The following is a 20,737-nucleotide window of genomic DNA, read 5'->3' as shown; positions in this document are numbered from 1 at the left end:
AAACATAATCTTCTTCGAATCAAAATTCGAACAACAAAAAACAATAACATTCAATCTCCTTTTTGTGATCGTTGATTTAATGATTGTTTATTCAGATTTAAACGAGTCTATTATCAACAAAAACTGCCGAAGAAACAATAGCAGCGTTGTTATTTTTCTCGACGTTCCTTTGACTGACACTGTACACTGTTATCATTCATAATAAGAAATGCGGAAATACATTCAATAATATAAATTGCAAATGAACAAAATTGAAATGTTTCTCTATAATTCTATTGTAATTTTGCGGATAAAAAATAAAATAAAAAGATAAAAGTAAAAAAAAAACAAGGTGAACTATGAGCAGGTCTCATACACGTTACTTAAGATTTTTAGGTCTGTATTTAAGAAAAGGCTACGTACGTAGTCTGAAAAAAATTTAATGTTTAAGATGATCTGATTTAATTCTTTACTATTGGTTGCAAAATATACCTCCATCCGCGTGGTCTGAATTAATTTTTTTTATTTACAGTAGTTTTTTTTTTTGCTTGTATGGGTGGACGAGCTCACAGCCCACCTAATGTTAAGTGGTTACTGGAGCCCATAGACATCTATGACGTAAATGCGCTACTCTTTTTGAGATATAAGTTCTAAGGTCTCAAGTATAGTTAAAACGGCTGCCCCACCCTTCAAACCGAAACGCATTACTGCTTCACGGCAGAAATAGGCAGGGTGGTGGTACCTACCCGTGCGGACTCACAAGAGGTCCTACCACCAGTAATAAATCATAATACATTTCCGCTAGTTCTAAGCTAATTTTAGTATATGTCATCCAATTTCTATCAAATGAACTTCTGAATCTATCTAACAAAAGAACTTTTACTGTTCCCTTTCCTTGTTACTAGCTTTCCGAGCGTTGTAACCATGTCGACGGAACAAAGCGGAACTGTCATAACTTGAAAAACCTAAACCTAATCTAAAACCTATCCGAGTCTATTATTATAAATACATAGGTATCTAACAAATTTCAACTTTTTATGAATTTTTGAATTTATGAATTTTTGAAATATTATGTAGTTTTAAGGCTCTGGTGTAAAGTTGGGTTTTTCAAGTTACGACAATTCCATTTTCTTCCGTCGATACTCTATTTCAATCGAGGTTTGAAAGCGTTCAGTAGAAATGGGCTTAGTTGTACCCCCAATACTGTTGTTGTCCATTAGCGATGGTAGCCAATTCGACAAAAGAAGTATTCATACATTGCCCGTCATCTTCAAACGTGTTACATTATATGCACAGCTTAGCACTGGCGGCTAATTATAATTTGAAGTGACGCTAAAATTGTTTTATTTACTGCTAATTCGAAATCGAACACGCAATATTGTGATAAATTCTCCAGATGGGTGTATCTACAATGGACGCGATTAATATTCATGGTAGGAGAAACAATCTGTTACGAACACAGCTACATTATCTGAGACAAGTTGAGATATTGGGTCGTTTTGTTCATCAAAATAGCATGAATCGGTTAATCTCATTTTTGGCTCACATAACTTTAAGAAATCAAAATTGAAAAGTAGAATGTATTCGTAGAAAAAAAAATATTCACATTTGCACAATATTCAAATATCGATGATACTTAATCTTCTATGATCGCGGAAATCGTGAAGCATTTGAAAAACGTCAAAAATAACATAATGCAAGAAAAGGAGGGTAGGTTAAATTAGTATTAGTTATGTAATTTTAATTATTGATCGAATTCGAATGTTATTTCTGAAGAGTCGACAAAACAGAAGAAATAATGTCACTGATGTCATATTGAGGTTATGTTCAATAAAACATTAATAAACCTATAAATAGGTCTTCCATTAACGACTGATCGATACAAATATTTAAGTCACATGTTTAACACTGCTGACCTCAAAGATAATGATGTCATCGATATATTTTGCCACGGCGAAGATCGCTGGCTAGGTCATATTATCCAAAGTTCCTAGAATTGTCCTGAAAATATAACTCTATCTCGTATTATTTACTTTATCATAAATATTTTATTAATAATTAATTTGAACCGACTGCAGGTATTTGTAAATAAGTGCTTGAGGTCGATACTGACTTTTTGGCGGGAACGCGAGGAGTGAAGTTGTGTGATTTGTTTTATTTTGTCTATTTAGTGTTTCTTCAGGTTTAAATGTGTAATAATGGTGGTTTATTAACTGTTTAATATCTGTGAAAGTGCACAAATGTGGGAAAATGAAACAAAGCTGCTCGACGTAACTTCTCGGGTTCCTCCAAAAAGTCCACTGAAAAAATCTCAGTAAATGACCACCATTTTACTACGATTATATTTCATCCCATATCATTTCATTTCATTAAATTTCATCTCAGTTGATTAATGTCTCAAATTAATCATTTTCATTTCATTTCACTCCATATTATCATTTTTCATAAAATTAAGAATATAAAGTAAAATAAGACATGACTTAAAGGTCTTAGTTACCAGGTCATAAAATCTCTTAAAAAAAAAAAAAAGGTCGATACTCCGCATATTTTGGCCAGTCACTATCTCTAATACCTATACCTTTGGATTAAATGTGACCAAAATCCCATCGCGCAAGACATTGCTCATCGGAAATGGCGTTGGATAGGACACACTAAGGCGCAGCGGAGTCAACGCAGCATCAATCGCGTTTGAGTGGCAATCGCTTGGCAGGAGAAGACCTGGTCGCTCTGTACACACTTGGCGACGCACCGTGGAGAATGAGATGAGGACTGCCAACGTGACCTGGAGTGATGTCAAGGAGCAAGCGCAAGACAGGGTAAAGTGGAGACAACTTGTGAGGGCCCTATGTACCAGCGGGGTACCCTAGGACTACAACAACAACAACAACAACAATTAATTTGAAAAGTCTCAATTCGAATAGATGCAATACTTTTATCGTGGACGAGCTTGTTACAAACTACGGCTCGACTACTCAGCTAACGGTGTGAGATAAATGTAATTAGTTCACACGGGCACTGCACATTGCACATAAAACTATACAGACAAAGAGAAGTACATTTGACCAGATTTGAAATTCCATAAGTTTTCATTCAGATAATGAGATAAGAAAATTTCGACAGGCAATCAAGCACGAACCCCGTTGTCTAGTTCACTAACGAAAACATTGATGATTTTTTTTAAAGTTAAAACAATAGCATTTTTTAAATTTATTATAATCTGATTAACTAGAATTGATAATCATATGCATCGGTTGTACGATGTGGTCCTAAAATGACCGTACCACATTTTATCTCGTGGGCGACGCAAAATGCGACTAAGGGATTCGTCGAAGAATGAGTAGTAGTGTACTATGATCATTATATTAGCATACTACAATCGCCAACAGGAATTTACTAGTTGCAGGGCGTATTGAGCATATGGGTAGATACCATCATCACTTTTTTTATTGCCCTTGTAGGCAGACGAGCATACGGCACACCTGATGGTGAGTGGTTACTGTCGCTCATAGACGTCAGCAATGCCAGGGGCAGAGCCAAGCCGCTGCCTACCTCTTAATATTCTCCACAAGCCTCGTTTGAAGAAGGACATGTCATAGTGCTCGAGAAACACAGCAAAGGGGAGCTCATTCCGCCATGAGACCGCTATTATACAAATTGCGGCTTTAACCTCATGTATTAAGAAGGTAGCTGGTGGCATTCACGTCGCAAAGTTTGCAATCTTTGGTATTCACTTTACAGTATGTACTCCAAAGGACTCTTTCACTTATCTTCTCAAACAAAAATTTAATAGCAAAGAAATGGAGTAGGATATAATATGACTCTCCTAAAGATACTAGGGGTCCCGCAGTAGTCGAAATTCGACTATAATTAATTGAAATTATAAGTTTGAACATTATTATGGTTCTGTTGTCAAAGACTATTTATTATACTTCTATAATCACAGATTTCGTCAAAACTCTCCTAACTCACTACTACCCTAGGGGACCGGCTCCTGGAGCTATTTAATAGTTGCCTAGAGTCGGGACGGTTCCCGTTGCTCTGGCGGACGGGCAGACTTGTGTTGTTGCGGAAGGAGGGGCGCCCGGTGGATACAGCCGCCGTGTATCGTCCTATCGTACTGCTGGACGAGGCGGGAAAATTGCTGGAGCGTATTCTGGCTGCCCGCATCGTTCAGCACCTGGTCGGGGTTGGACCTGACTTGTCGGCGGAGCAGTTCGGCTTCCGGGAGGGCCGTTCGACCGTGGATGCAATACTCCGCGTGCGGGCCCTCTCGGACAAGACTGTCTCACGGGGTGGGGTGGCGCTGGCGGTGTCTCTTGACATCGCCAACGCATTTAACACCCTGCCCTGGTCCGTGATAGGGGGGGCACTGGAGAGGCATGGAGTGCCCCTCTACCTCCGCCGGCTGGTTGGCTCCTATTTGGAGGCCAGGTCGGTCGAATGTACCGGGTACGGTGGGACCCTTCACCGTTTTCCGGTCGTGCGGGGTGTACCGCAGGGGTCGGTTCTCGGACCCCTCTGGTGGAACATCGGGTACGACTGGGTGCTGAAGGGTGCCCTCCGCGTTATTTGTTACGCGGACGACACGTTGGTCGTGGCCCGGGGGGATGATTATAGAGAGTCTGCCCGTCTCGCCACAGCGGGAGTGGCCCTCGTTGTCGGGAGGATAAGGAGACTGGGCCTCGACGTGGCGCTCAGTAAATCCGAGGCCTTGTGGTTTCACGGGCCACGGAGAGCGGCACCTGTCGACGCCCACATCGTGGTTGGAGGCGTCCGAATAGGGGTCGGGGTGCAGTTGAGGTACCTCGGCCTCGTGTTGGACAGCCGGTGGGCTTTTCGTGCTCACTTTGCGGAGCTGGTCCCCCGATTGATGAGGATAGCCGGTTCATTGAGCCGACTGCTCCCGAATATCGGGGGGCCGGATCAGGCTGTGCGCCGCCTCTACGCGGGGGTGGTGCGATCGATGGCCCTGTACGGTGCGCCTGTATGGGCTGAGCCACGCAATCGGGCCGCTATGGCTCGGTTCCTGCGCCGGCCGCAGCACACCGTTGCTATCAGGGTCATCCGTGGATATCGCACCGTCTTCTTCGAAGCGGCGTGTGTGTTGGCGGGGACGCCGCCATGGGAGCTGGAGGCGGAGTCGCTCGCTGCCGACTATGGGAGGCGCAGCGAGCTTCGTGCTCTGGGTGTGGTGCGTCCCTCCAAAAGTGAGCTGCGGGCGCGGAAGGCCCATTCTCGGCGGTCCGTGCTCGAATCGTGGTCGAGGCGGTTGGCCAACCCCACGTGGGGTCTACGGACCGTCGAAGCGGTTTACCCAGTCTTTGATGACTGGGTGAATCGTGGCCGAGGACGCCTCACCTTCCGTCTGGTGCAGGTGCTGACTGGGCACGGATGCTTCGGAAAGTATCTGCACCGGATAGGAGCTGAGCCGACGACGAGGTGCCACCATTGTGGACACGACCTGGACACGTCGGAGCATACGCTCGCTGTCTGCCCCGCTTGGGAGGTGCAGCGCCGTGTCCTGGTCGCAAAGATAGGACCGGACTTGTCGCTGCCTGGCGTCGTGGCGTCGATGCTTGGCGGTGACGAGTCTTGGAAGGCTATGCTCGACTTCTGCGAGTGCACCATCTCGCAGAAGGAGGCAGCGGGGCGAGTGAGGCAAAGCTCTCCTCACTACGCAGAAATCCGCCGCCGCCGAGCAGGGGGTCGGGACCGGGGTCTCGTCCGTAACCCGGCCCCCTAAGAGCTTCGGGCTCCACCCGTTTTGTGCGGGAAGGAGCCTGGGCGTGGGGCGGCGTGGTAAGCCGTGTTCCCCCGACCGCTCCGGGGGAAGGTGTAGCGCGGCGCCATCAATGCGGGCTCTTGGCCCGTCGACCGAGGGAACCGGCGGTCGTGTCGCTGGCGGCCGCCGGTCCGGCGTCTGGGGGACGGCGGGATGGATGTAATGTGCTCTGCGTAAACCCTGTCCCGCCGTCTCAATAGCTCCGACTGGGTTCCCACCCGGTCCGGGGTAGGGCGCCGGCTGTGAGCGGCAGGGGTTTTTAGTGAGGTTCAACTCCCACATACCGCCCCGGGGATCCGGCGATTTTCTCCTGTGGAAAAAAAAAAAAACTCACTACTAACCTATTCTCTATTTGACCACAGACTTGCATAATAAAATTTTAAAAAAAATTGCATTAGCATTCTGCACTCCTTCTCTATATTCTCTATATTATTATGTGTGGGAAATTTCATTCTCCTCCGTCCGCGCAATTTTCTTAAAAAGGGGTACAAAGTTTTTGCTTCACGTATTAATATATAGATTTATCGTGTCTGTACTGCGTCCATTGCTTCTTCTTTTTTTTAAATTTATTTACTAATGTGTTTTTATTTTGTTCCAGGTCGAAACGCGGTGAAGATAGTGAAAGTTGTGGTCCCCGAGATAATTCAGTACGGTGTACAAGACGCTGTTATATTAGACTGTGATTACACATACGGAAACAACACGTCCGGCCTCATGGTTAAATGGTTCTTCAAGAACAACGCGAGGCCGGTTTATCAATGGATAGTGCCTCAAAAGCCACAGGACATGGGCATACTCAGAGGCCGGGTGGACCTCACTTATCGGGCGTCTAACGATCCACTGAAGATGCACAGAGCATTACGTATAGTTAAGCCCAATACAGACATTTCTGGTGATTACACGTGTGTTGTGTCAACTTTTATGGAGGAAGATTCTAGAACGAAACAAATGACTGTGTTCGGTGAGTTGATTTCGGTTTTAAAACACTTATTTTATGTACGTGCTAGTTTTTGTGACGTTCGTCAGTGAATTTAAAATTAGTGATGAGTTCAAGCTACAGTTTTATAATTCTTATTTTACATTCTTCACGGTAAAGGGACGGGAGTCGAATTAATTTATTTTAATTATCAAAACATCTTAATTTTCATTTATATTTTGTTTCTTTTAGAAAGAGTTGCCTAATAGGCATATAATTTTTAATGGTGTTCTACCAAATCTATTTCAGTCACCCAGCAGTCACTTGTTCGTCATAAATAACAATTGGGACTGTTTCAATTGATTCTGTGACACCGTTGGCGTTGCGATATTCATGGGCTCTAGTAACTAGTGGTTAGCACCAGGCGGAGTGAAAGCCATTTTGTCCAATTTCAAAAAGTTTACTTATATTTAGATTTCTCAATTACTCTCCCATTTAACCAGAAAACAAGATTGTTATTACTATTTTTTTTATTAAACACATAACATGCGTAAATAATTTTAACAATACTATACTGTACTGAAAAACATATCGGAAAACGAATATTTGAATAGTTAATACCTTAACAAGTGAAGGAGCAAGAAAATTAAATTAATTATTAATTAATTAATTGCTAGTTAAAAGATTAAGTATCGCTTAAAGCGAATAAAGTTATAACGTTACATCGGAACGAAACGAATAACCGCAAAGCTAGTTTTACATTTTGCGAGGACAGCGTCATGTAAATCGTTTACTTTTTGTATTTGTAACACAAACTATGGACGCCGACTGTCGATTGAGCCACGGCCTAAGTCTGAGAATGATAGCGTGTTGGAAAATCTTAAAATTACTTTTATCTCGGTATTTGCTTTTAATGTATCGATAAATCACCTCTTGTGAGTCCGCGCGGGTAGGTACTACCGCCCTGCCTATTTCTGCCGTGAAGCAGTAATGCGTTTCGGTTTGAAGGGTGGAGCAGCCGTTGTAACTTACTTAAGACCTTAGAACTTATATCTCAAGGTGGGTGGCGCATTTACGTTGTAGATGTCCATGGGCTCCAGTAACCACTTAACACCAGGTGGGCTGTGAGCTCGTCCACCCATCTAAGCAATAAAAAAAAAACAAGATTTCAGCATTACTCGATTGTGCTCGACTCGACTAGTCGACTTCTTCTTCTTCTTATCAGCCCACAGTGGTCCACTGCTGGACATAGGCCCCCCCAAGCCTCGCCAAAAAGATCTGTCCTGCGATGCCTACACTAGTTAACAGCTCGATTCAAATAATGATAAATTGCTGAAACTGCTGCTAAAACTCAAAAACCCTCAATAATGGACAGAGAATTGGTATTACTACATATAATATTTAGCCAAGACAGCTCACAATACGCACTGCGTTTGATATATTTCCCTATGGCATTTTTATTTCATCGTAAAACTCGTTCAGGTTTATAATTAATTATTAAATACCTAATTACATGGCTGTACATAAACATATGATTGAAATGTAAAGTATAGTAATAAAAAAATATACCTAAAGATAATAAGGCGATTGAAAATACTTACAAAACTTAATTAACATATTTTTTTGTCAATTAGTGCAACGATTTCCTATGAAATGGACCGGACACTACTTTTTGTAAGGTTAAGCTAGTTTTATACGTTCCGACATCTGCTATCCACATCCGCATTTCTTTTTATGCCAATACCACTTGTAAGTCTTCGGGCATCTGACGATCCCGATGGTACCACATCGTCAGATGGAAGACGACGCTACCGCAAACACTCACTTCCTTTTTTTCTTATAACTGTTTTATTTCCGTGGTTTCATTTAATGTTTTAGAGCTGATTATAATTTAATTTGCAAAATATTAAGAAACAGGACAAGTCTACTGGTGGTAGGACCTCTTGTGAGTCCGCGCGGGTGGGTACCACCACCCTGCCTATTTCTGCCGTGAAGCAGTAATGCGTTGTAACTATACTGAGACCCTTAGAAATTATATCTCAAGGTGGGTGGCACATTTACATTGTAGATGTCCATGGGCTCCAGTAACCGCTTAAAACCAGGTGGGCTGTGAGCTCGTCCCCCCTCTAAGCAATAAATAAAAAAAACCGAATAAAATTGTCTAACATCTGTCTTTCATCTGTAAAATTGTCTAACATCTGCACTCCAAAGCAAAATGCATAATTGTCTCGTAGCAGTAACGGACCGGATCCTAGATACTAACCGGACGACTTAAATACACCCTGATATCAAATAACGCGATCGCAGTCTGCTGGTACAAGACTTGGAGGATACCACTAATTTCAAATTAGTTAATAAAAAATCATTAATTATTATCCAACTAAAAACATGCCAAGAATCTGTATATCAATAAGTGAAGCAAAAACTTTGTACCCACTTTTACGAAAATTGCGCGGACGGAGGAGTATGAAATTTCCCAAACTTATAGAGAATACAGAGAAGGAGTGCAGAATGCTAATATATTTATAAAACTATGCATAAAAATACATTAAATCAATAAAAAAACATTACGCACACTACGATGTATTTAACGCACACACGAAAATATACTTTTTCATTTATTGTTAGTCTGTGGTCTAATTGAGAATAGATTAATGTTGTTTGTCTTTAATGTTATTTGTCCATAGTGTGGTCTTGGCGAAATCTGTGATTAAAGAACACTGATTATAGAAATGTGACAATAGAACCATAATAATGTTCAAACGTAAAATTTTAATTAATTATGATCGAATTTTGACTTCGGGGGGGACCACTAGTATTTATTAAATATAAAGCCCGTCAATTCGATACGAGCACATTTATCGAGCCGTTACGTCATCAATACTTATCCAATCATAGTTCCAATTTTAATTAACCTCCCATAACATGAAATACAAATTGAAATATTTAACCGCAGATCGAACACAGAGCGAGCTATTAATTTGGAAAACGCACACGTTGATCTAAATCATTGTTCGGTGTCAACTCTCAATTAATTATGTGGCTAGACGTAAATCTCTCGGCCAATATTAATACATAGATGTTGTTGGTGTAATTGTTTTGATTCTGTATGCATTATTTGGTAGTTCTAGGTATCTAATATTAAAAAATAAAAAAAGATATACCCGCTGAGTTTCTTGCCAATTCTTCTCAGGACGGACGCTAGTTTTTGTAAATTGGCGGTAGCACTTTTGACGTTCAACAAGTATGTACTTTCATTTTGTTGAATTTTTTTTTTTATTTGATTTTATTTGATTTGTAGTCGAAAATTAAAGGGTACATTGTGATCGGCCGTAACCTAATAAGTGAGATGCCTGATGTACTCGAACCGTGTGACATATTTCTGTTGGCATGAAATTGAAAGTGAAATTACATGTTGAGCAGACACCATTTGAACACGCTTTTATTGGTTTGGTATGCATGTATGCAAGAAAATCCTAAAATGTTTTTTTCACCGATTTTCATCTTATAACTTCGCTCTAATATCCTTTATCAGTATCGACACGAAAAGAAATGAATTGTTTCTTTTTTGCTTGTTTTTCTACCCTGAGACATGAATGTAAATCTCAATTGCATAGTATAACGATCGTATCAAACATGAAACCTAAACTTATTACTACTGCTTCAGGACAAAAATTAGGTGGTTTTTTTTTTTTTTTTTTTTTTTTTTTTTATTGCTTAGATGTGTGGACGAGCTCACAGCCCACCTGGTGTTAAGTGGTTACTGGAGCCCATAGACACCTACATATTCATTGAATATGAAGAAAAAAAAAAGTGTGGTGTCGTGGGACACCGAATAGGGACGAAGTTCCTTCCTATTAATTTTAGGTTCTATTCGAGGTATAAAGAAAATAAAACTGGAGGTTTCGCAACAACCCACGGTCATTCGGTAACGTGCGAACTTATTGTGGTACACTTCATTCACGGTTGGTTGGATAAGAGTTAGTGTATTGCGCAAACGAACGCTCTGAGATCGTGGTCAATGAATAATAACAAAATATGTTATTTTTTGTACGTTATTACAAAGTTAAATCGTACACTGTGTGAATTACTAATAAAAATCTTACGTTACGGACGTTTTTTCTCGGTTAGGGTACCCCTCCGCACCGTCCCATAAGGAACTTCGTTCCAAAATATACTATCTCTTTCACAGGTTTCAAAACCAGACACAGTCCTGTGAATAGTTTGCTGAGTTTCAGCAAGCTTGTTTGTTCTTAGTATCTAAGGTTATTAATTTCCCCTATAAAGAGAGATACGATTTATATTAACTATTAATATAGTTTACTACTTATGTATGCATACATATGTATTAAATTATTTTGTACAGTATAGTACAATTAGTACTATAATTATAGTTAAAGTACTGTAATACATTGTAGTTAGTTTACTGACTACATACAGTTAAAATATTCGATCGCATTAATCTAATGAAATCCTCACCTCGCAAATTCCTCAATGCCTGAAGATTCAAGTCTTTAATTAGTGCGTTCTCCCCGCGATGACCTGTGGCGCGGAAACCTGGACACTGACGGCGGGGCTGGCCCATAAGTTAAGAGTCGCACAGCGGGCGATGGAGAGAGCTATCTAAGGGACAAAATCCGGAACGAAGAAATTCTACGGAGAACCAAAGTCGACGACATAGCTCTCAAAGTCAGCAGGCTAAAGTGGCAATGGGCTGGTCACGTCTGTCGAACCAACGATGCCAGGTGGGGGAGGAAAGTCCTAGAATGGAGGCCACGGATGGGTACCAGGAGCGTGGGGCGTCCTCCAACCAGGTGGACTGACGACTTAGTGCGCACGGCGGGAAATCGTTGGATGCGGAAGGCGGAGGACCGCATTCTGTGGAAGGCATTGGGGAAGGCCTATGTCCAGCAGTGGGCAGGTAAAGGGTGATGATGATGATGATGATGATTAATCTAAGCGCAAAAATATTTGGTATGAAGAATAATCATTGCCATCTAGTGTAAGCAAATATATCCGCGACTCCAGCAGTGTCGAGTAAAAATCTGCGCAGTATCTATAATACTATCGATTGTTCCCCCAATCAATGTCACTGTTATTTAATAGTCCGGTAAGACATCGTTTGACCTCGATGCCGACAAAGGGTAAACAGGTACACAGGTATAACGTTACATTACCGGCGACAGAGTTCCGGTTAGCCAACAAAAAAAGAAACCTTCGAATCTACATGACGGTCATATAAGCACATCCAACTATTTAGTGTGAAACATTCCGTTTATTTTGTTTTCATTTTACTACGCTCCTGTATAATTATATGATTCAAGTTATTCATTCATGCCACTTCTGTTGGTAATTAATCCATTCATCTCTGTTGAGAGAAATTTTTTTTCAATGTCGAATACTGTATGATCCTGGAAGGTACCTTTCGCTACCAGAACAGAGTTAGCCCCTACCTTGTTGGAACATTGCGAAATCCAAAAAGCATTTACAGACAATACTTTTGCTATGAGTCATCCGGCTCAAGAATAAATACATCTCTGCGTTATTTCGTATTCCCTATGACGTATTCTTCAACCGAGAAAAGATTTTCAACACCTGACATGTCAATATTATTACGTGAAGTGCTTTTGCGAATGCACGAAGTTGGTACCCCTGTATATATTTTGCCTTTATTGGAAATGTATTGTGTTAATATGTCACGAGAACTATTGGCGAGCAATTTCACCAAATATATTTCAGTTGCCGTAGCAAGAAATCAGTGCTGTACTGCTTTTTACAAGTAATTTGATGTCGTTTTGTGTTTTGTTTGCCTGGTCAGCGGGTGTTCGTACGCTAAATAATTAACGTCGAATAAATTCTAACATTGATGTCAATAAATCCATTGAATTGTCTTTATTTTCATAGTGAAAACGGTGGTGGTGTCTAATATTGGAAGCTGATATAATGACGGTGTGATTTTTTTTTGTCGTTTTCAATGTACTTTCATTTTCATTTTTAAGCTATTGCATAATATTTATCGCGGGCTTTGAGCAAGGCGACCGAATCAAGGAATTTCGTAACGAAAATAAAACCTAACCAATACCTACCATATAGCTCGCGTTCAATACATTCACACGTTGCGCTTGTGTAGCGTGACGTCGCATTGCATGCGCATCATGAAAAGTCTGCCCATCTATCTTTCGCGCGGTCTAGCTTATGAGTGTAAAGGTTACAGTTAATGTTTTAGTTTCTTAATGTTTATAAATATAACGTGGTCGTATTTTATTATTGTTTTAATATTAAATTATTATTGTCTAATTATAATTGCATAAGTTGATAAAAAACACTATGCAATAGCTTTACCTCGGCAGTCCCCGAGTGTCACGCGTGTTTTTATTTTTATTTGTTACGAGCATACGACCTACCTAATCGTTATCACCGTTGCTGATGAAGATCAGCGATGCCATGGTCACAGCCAAAGCGCACCCTATCATTACATATTTTTATTCTTTTAATATTGTAATTAGGTCATAGTCTTTATCCCAAACGAAAACACCGCTCACTTCAAAGCTTGTTTACCGCGAGCTTTTTTATTTGTAACTGGTGGTAAGAAGTCTTGTGAGCCCGCATGGGTTGGTACCAATACCCTGCATATTTTTGCTGTGGAGCAGTAATGCGTTTGAGCTTGAAGGATAGGGCAGCCTTCATATTGTAAAAACTGAGACTTAGAACTCTTGTCTCAAGATGGGCAGCGGCAATAACGTGCTTAACGTCTATGAGCTCCGGTGACCATTTAACGCCAGGTGAGCCAGGAGCTGGTCCATTCTTCTTAGCATATTAAAAAAATTGGTAAAAAAATCTAAAAAAATACGCTTTTCCCAAAAAAATCCCACTAAAAATAGAAAATAATTCTTAATAAATTTGAATTAAAAATAGTGTAAGAAAAAATGATTTTATTGTTAAAAAAGCGTAGGGTGCATGTTATTAGTAGAAGGGTTGTTTTGATAATATCCTGAAAAGCAGCAAATTTATTCAGATTTATTTTTTAGTAGAATTTTCTATAAAAGCGTATTTTTTTCTTTTTTTCAACTATTATTTATTTTTCATTTTTTAGTTGAATTTCAACTTTTTTAAATATTGAATTGTCATCGGTCCTTAATAAGTATACCAAAGTTCGAGTTAATCCGACGTTTTGACGGGGGTCAAAATCATGTTCATAGATTCCGTTACATATTAACATACTAACATGTGTAATATTACATACGTCTGAAGTTAATAAAAGCGCATTAATATCTCAAAACAAACGTTGAAAATGCGTTTACAAGAAATTTGAAATATGTATAACTGTGGTCTCGAACATCATATGCTCAAAGTTATTCACCTAAGATATTTAATTACAGTGCCGGAGACCAATTTCCGGTTGATACAGAACAAAACAGACGATGACACAGTGAACGTCATCTGTGCAGCGGAAGGTGCCTTCCCAGCGCCGAACCTCACACTCGCCACGCCGGAAAGGTAAGTTTCGCTTTTCTTTTTCTTTTTAATGATACACGATCTCCTCTTCTATCTTTTGTTAAGTGGTGACTAGAACTCATAAAAACCGTAACGCGATCGACTCCATCCGTCTTAAAACATGAGATTGAGGTCTCAATTGTTTTTTAAAAAGGCTATCCCCTTCAAAACAGAACGAATGGTTTACTTGGTTGAGTGGTTTATTACTGGTGGTAGGACCTCTTGTGAGTCTGCGCGGGTAGGTACCACCGCCCTGCCTATTTATGCCGTGAAGCAGTAATGCGTTTCGGTTTGAAGGGTAGGGTAGCCGTTGTTGACTTGAGACCTTAGAACTTATATCTCAAGGCGGATGGCGTATTTACGTTGTAGATGTTTATGGGCTCCAGTAACCACTTACCACCAGGTGGGCTGTGAGCTCGTCCATCCATCTAAGCAATAAAAAAAAGAATGACTGAATCGGCAGAAGGATGGTGATACTAAGGATTATAAAATAGCTTTAATTTCTATCTTTATTTCTAGTGATAAGGGTTCGAGTTAGCACACGACGATTAGTACTGCTATCTAGAACATTTTTGCCACTAAGTAATCTTACGGTTCGGCTTGAAGGTTAATATTTTTGTTCTTCTATTTTTCTTCTTTTCTTCGGAATTATTTTTTCTAGATATAACTTGAACCCATAACTCATTGTAACCAAATGCTTTGCTCAAACCTCTGACCATTTCCAGTCTACGTTTGCCAATTTCTGGTAAGGCACTCTAGCCAGGTTGAATACGTTTTTAAAATCCAAATCAACCTACATCATAGCTGATACAATACTAACTATAGTAGTATTAGAGCAAGAATAATATTTGTGTGTTAGAGAGAAATGTCACAAATTGTGATTGTGTGCTTTATGTACTTTAGTATCTCATCATGTAATAAATAACTGAAGCTTTTATGTAGATTACATATGATAGAATCGACAAGACTTGTATGTTACTCTTTCAGACAAAATATTGGACGAATTTTCATGAATCTTCACTATGTAATAGCTTATACATAGTAAACCAAGATAGCATATTAGACTTAAAATATTTATTATACGGTATAAAAAACATAGGCGATGCGTGAGTAGTTTCAAGGAATTGTTTTTTTTTCATACAGTTAATGACCGTCAAATCGGCGCATCTACTTATAAATCAATCTACTTATAAATTTCGTCAATCTACTTATAAATTTAAGATTTAAGTAGCTAAAAATTTTTTTTATTCCAATTTCTTATTGCAAATACATTACAAAAATAAAATTTAAATAATACATAAAATAACATTCAATTTTAAGATTAGAACAATGTTTTCGATTCAATTGAAAACATTTGTTGTCAGCGGTAGAATCCCATGAAACCGAAATACGTCCCGTAATCAACAAAGCATCCAGTAACCTTTGACGATGTGTATACTTCACACTTCTAACACATCTAGAGCCTCCCATTCCATTGTATGCATAGGCTGAGAGTTCGTTTTTTCAATATTAATAGAAATTTATATTTTTCAAAAACATTTTGGGACACAGATAGTCCAGTTTGGATATGATTAAGTCTTATTACCACCTAGTATCGGTACGTTTTTTGATATTTGTGAAAGTTTGTATTTAAAGAAAGCTTAAAACAGGCGTGAATTTAAACCGTACTTTTACGTTTTTTATTATATTTTTATTGCCCTAGGAGGCAGATGAGCGTACGTGGTGGTACGTGGTACGATGGTGAGTGGTTACGTTGCCTATGGACTTCAGCAATGCCAGGGCAGAGCCAAGCCTATGCCTACCGTTCGTCACACACTTATTGTATATTTATTTTCGAACTACCCACTCATATATTTTACTGTAATTAAGTAAAATAAAATCTAATTACCATGAAATGGACAAATAATTTTACTGTAAGGTAGATAACAAATTAAAAATTATCGGAAAACCTTGAATCAAATTATAGAAATCATAAAAATAATAAAGTTAATACGAAATTGAACATTAAAAAAAATCTCCTCCCTCCTGAAAACCTCCTTCATAAGGTTCAAGGAAGCGCCTTTAAGCGGATAATTATAATTTACTGTATCTAATTTAATAAAGCCAGTAACGAATTTTAGGTCTGTGACGAGTTTCGCTCCCCCATTCCGTCAATTTGTATCATATTCAATATAAATTCGATTCCTTGACGCTTAGGTAATGCAATTTCCAACATTGTCAGCTCATAGTCCGTTCTCTCTAATTTCCAGCGAATCGCTTGACAGGTACTCGAATTATCCAACCTAACATGACCCGCCTCCCGCCTCCGTGCACCCACCGTTCAAGTACAACCGGGGGAGGCTGTAATAGAATTTCATATGTCAGCGTAAGCCGGTGAAGGTTGATGTATGAAGTTACCCATCAAATGTAGTGGGGCCGCATTGCGGACAGAACTCTTGTTATGCACTAACTAGTGTTAAGAGATTTAATGCGATTTCTTGGCAGACATTAATATTTCCAAGGAAATACGTTATTAAGAAGATTTCGTGAAAGATTACAACAATCAAGGAATAAAGTTGTGTACTAAAAATCATATCCATAAATGTATCGATCTGGGTAATTATGTTGCGTTTTGTTTGGGTAGGACAATAATTAAGCAATACATTTGAAATCTTATGTGAACTTAAGTGAATGACGTAATTGTCGATATAAAGCCTCCCATAGACTTCCGGCAAGCACTAGGTTATACTAGGTAGCATTAGGTTAGGCCGGTGAGTTTGTTCACTCATGTATGCAACACAAACGTTTATCTGAAATTTAGCTGCTAGATTTTGGCTTGACAATATATGTAATAGTACCAACACAGTGTTAGATTCATTTCTCAATTGAGCTCTCACAGATAGTTTGTCAAAATAGTTTCGGTTTGAAGGGTGGGGCAGCCGTTGTAACTATACTAAGACCTTAGAACTCATATCTCAAGGTGGGTGGAGGCATTTACGTTGTAGATGTCTATGGGCTCCGGTAACCACTTAACACCAGGGCTGTGAATACGTCCACCCATCTATGCAAATAAAAATTAATTAAAAATAATTTATAAAGAATTACTAAAAAAATTGTCTGCGATATTTATTGTATTCAGGATATTGCTATCATTACGTGATCGGCAAACAATCACTGAAGTTACTAGTGTAATAGTCAATACACGAATTTCAGTTTAGCTTGAGAGATGACATCTTATACATATAAATAAATACTAATACGTGAAGCAAAAACTTTGTATCCCTTTTTACGAAAATTGCGCGGACGGAGGAGTATGAAATTTTCCACACTTATAGAGAATATAGAGAAGAAGTGCACAATGCTAATATTTTTTTTAAATAATGCATTAAAGATACATTGATTCAATAAAGAAAACATTACACACACTACATACCATGTATTTGACGCACACACGCATGCATACTATTTATTGTCAAACTTTTGTTCTTGACGTCTGTTGTCAAATTGAGAATAGATTGCAATCATAGCAGTGTACAAACTTACAATTCCAACTAATTATAGTCGAATTTCGACTACTGCGGGACCTCTAGTATAAGTAAATGCTTAGGTTTGTCTACAAAGAGAATGTTTTTTGGCATAAATGGGCGGATAGTTCCACTGTTTACCGAAATAGTGACATAAGTCCGGAGCCCCACACCTTTAGACGTGGGCTCGAGATTAATGTCCCGTTTTCTTCTTGTTTTTATTGTTTCTCAGAGCGTTCTCTATAGTTTACGTAAAATAAAACAGATGAATTCAAGTTTGATAAAGGTATGAAGGATAGAGCCGAAAAGGACGATAAATTTTCGGTTTTATTGTAAAAATAATAGCTTTTTTTACAAAAAAATCTTTTTTCTTACACTATTTTTAATTGAAATTTATTAAAAAAAAACTATTTTTTAGTTGAATATTCTAGAAAAGCGTATTTTGTTAGTTTTTTTAAACTATTATTTATTTTTCATTTTTTGTTGTATTTCAATTTTTTCAATATATTTTGTCATCGGTCCTTAATAATTATACCAAATTTCGAGTTAATCCCACGTTTTGAAGGGGGTCAAAATCATGTTCAAAGATTCCGTTACATACATACGTCTGAAACTAATAAAAGCGTATTAAAAATGAGGTTTTTATTAAAATTTGGAAGTACGAAGAACTTGGCGAGGCTCGCCTCAGGTGGTAACGTGTGCCGGCCAAGTTTAATCTCACCGTCGGAATGGTTGGCAACTCCCGCTTTCACGAGAAAATCCATTGTCAGCTGTCGGACATTCTCGATTTTGTAATGTTAGTTTATAATTAAACGAGACGGCGTTTCTAAACTATATGAAAATTTAATTTAAACTAGTTTTACGGATTAAGTTCGCGTTTGTTATTGTTATTAAGTTATATTTGATGTTTCGAATACTTTAAAGATTTTTAAATGCGGGATTAAATCGTAAAAGTTGTTTTAAGTATATCTACAACTCGGGAAAACCGAGGAGAATATTAGGATAATAATATGTATATAAAATTTGGAATTAAAATTTATAAGTAATTTTACTCTTTGATCAATCATGTACATTAAAAGAAGAATGTTATTTGTTTGACGTCATCACATCATGGCGTCATGTTTGAAGTGTCAGTATTTTTTTTAATTACTGGTATATATGAAAATATACAAAATGACTGTTTTAAAAGTGTAAAAAAATCTTAGATAATTCTTCTTCTTCTTCGTCGCTTTCTTCATTGCTGAAGGCCGTGTCCCTGAAACATGATAAAAAAAAAAAAAAAAAACCTAAATAAACTTAATAGATAATAACGGATGCTAATTTTATTTATCAGTTTTATCAGTTTTTCACTGGTGGTAGGTCCCTTTGTGAGTCCGCACGGGTAGGTACCACCACCCTGCCTATTTCTACCGTGAAGCAATAATGCGTTTCGGTTTGTAACTATACTGAGACCTTAGAACTTATCTCAAGGTAGGTGGCGCATTTACGTTGTGGATGTCTATGGGCTTCAGTAACCACTTAACAGCAGGTGGGCTGTGAGCTCGTCCACTCATATAAGCAATAAATAAAAAATTAAAAAAAAAGTTTAGACATTTCGACCTGAAGCGATCTTGAAATTTATTTAAAAAAAAATTGTGTGGTGTCGTGGGACACCGGATAGGAACGAAGTTCCTTATTATAAAAATACTAATTTTAAGTTCTAATCGAGTTATAAAGAAAATAAAACTGGATGATTCGCAACAACTCACGGTCATCCGGTAACGTGCGAACTTATTGTGGTACAGTTCATTCACGGTTGTTTGCATAGGAGTTAGTGTATTGCGCAAACGAACGCTCTGAGATCGTGGTCAATGAATGATAGAAAAATATGTTATTTTTTGTACGTTATTACAAAGTTAAGTAATACACTGTGTGCATTACTAATAAAAATCTTATGTTACGGATGTTTTTTCCCGGTTAGGGTACCCCTCCGCATCGTCTCATAATGAACTTCATTCCAAAAATTTCATTATATACTTAAAGTGAGGAATGTAAGGCAAAAATTTCAGTGTATTGGATGGTTGTTGAGAAAGGGTAGCAGTAACTTGAAGAAGGTGAGTCAAAATGCAGTGACACTCACTTCATTGTGCCGATAAGTTCTAGTTACGATATGACGGATGTGAGTTCGTTCATGTCGATGGCGATAAATAAATGACAAAGCTGTTTTTACAGCGATATTGTGAGCGCCATCTATACATATATGTCGGCGCGTGTTTTTTATAAACCATTAGTTCATGACTAATACAGATGGGACGACAAACAACAGGTGCAAGCATTCATCGAAAACAACACGTACAAGATAAGAGTCGTAAACAACATCGGCCCACCACGATATCTTGTTATAAAAACGCTCCGTTGTTGTCTCTCGAGCTAGTACCACTTCGATAAAGCGGTACGACACGAGAACCCTCTCATCGTGGCCGCCGGTAACTACATTCCCGATCCTGCGGACAGTATGGAAAGCAGTCGACGTCGCCCAAAACACGTCATCTCGGATCCTCCCGATCCACTAACGGTGCTTCTAGGTACTTCAAGCACCGGTCACCGTTCTCGTCGAACCCGTCGCTTGCGACGAAGGGCTCGACGAGTAAATTAACTCCCAGACACAGCCCACTGAGTTTCTCGCCGGATCTTCTCAGTGGGTCGCGTTTCCGATCCGGTGGTAGATTCTGCGAAGCACGGCTCTTGCTAGGGTTCGTGTTAGCAACGTCATCAGGTTTGAGCCCCGTGAGCTCACCTACAAAAGTTAGGGTTACGCTGACATAGCCTCTCAAGGCTCTCAGCTTAGGTAGGAAAAAAAAAAAAAAAAAAAAAAAAAAAAAAAAAAAAGAACTCTCGAGCTCAGAAGCGAGCGAGTCGCCGTGTCGGACGGAGCGCTCCTGCGTAATATACGCTCTGAGTTCATTTCTGGTTTTATTGACTTATGAAGACCGCCCGCTTACCATGTCGCTACCCGAAAGTGGAAATACTCCAACATATATACATATAAATAAAATTGGAGTGTCTGTTTGTAATATTGGAATA

At 39.1% G+C, this 20,737-nt stretch overlaps 1 protein-coding gene across 1 annotated transcript in view; it reads left to right on the top strand.

Annotated features, from left to right (window-relative positions):
* Positions 1-20,737, top strand: part of LOC105841896 (uncharacterized) — a 109,870-nt gene that overhangs the window by 73,231 nt on the left and 15,902 nt on the right. Inside the window, exons 2-3 of the mRNA XM_012691674.4 lie at positions 6,360-6,722; positions 14,057-14,174. Of these exons, the coding sequence (XP_012547128.1) occupies positions 6,360-6,722; positions 14,057-14,174 (481 nt within the window). The remainder of the gene's footprint in view (positions 1-6,359; positions 6,723-14,056; positions 14,175-20,737) is intronic.

This window comes from Bombyx mori, chromosome 13 (assembly GCF_030269925.1).
Source record: "Bombyx mori chromosome 13, ASM3026992v2".
NCBI classification, from domain to species: Eukaryota; Metazoa; Arthropoda; class Insecta; order Lepidoptera; family Bombycidae; genus Bombyx; species Bombyx mori.
Note: the sequence above shows the minus strand (reverse complement) of the source record. Positions and strands in the feature narration are given on the sequence as shown.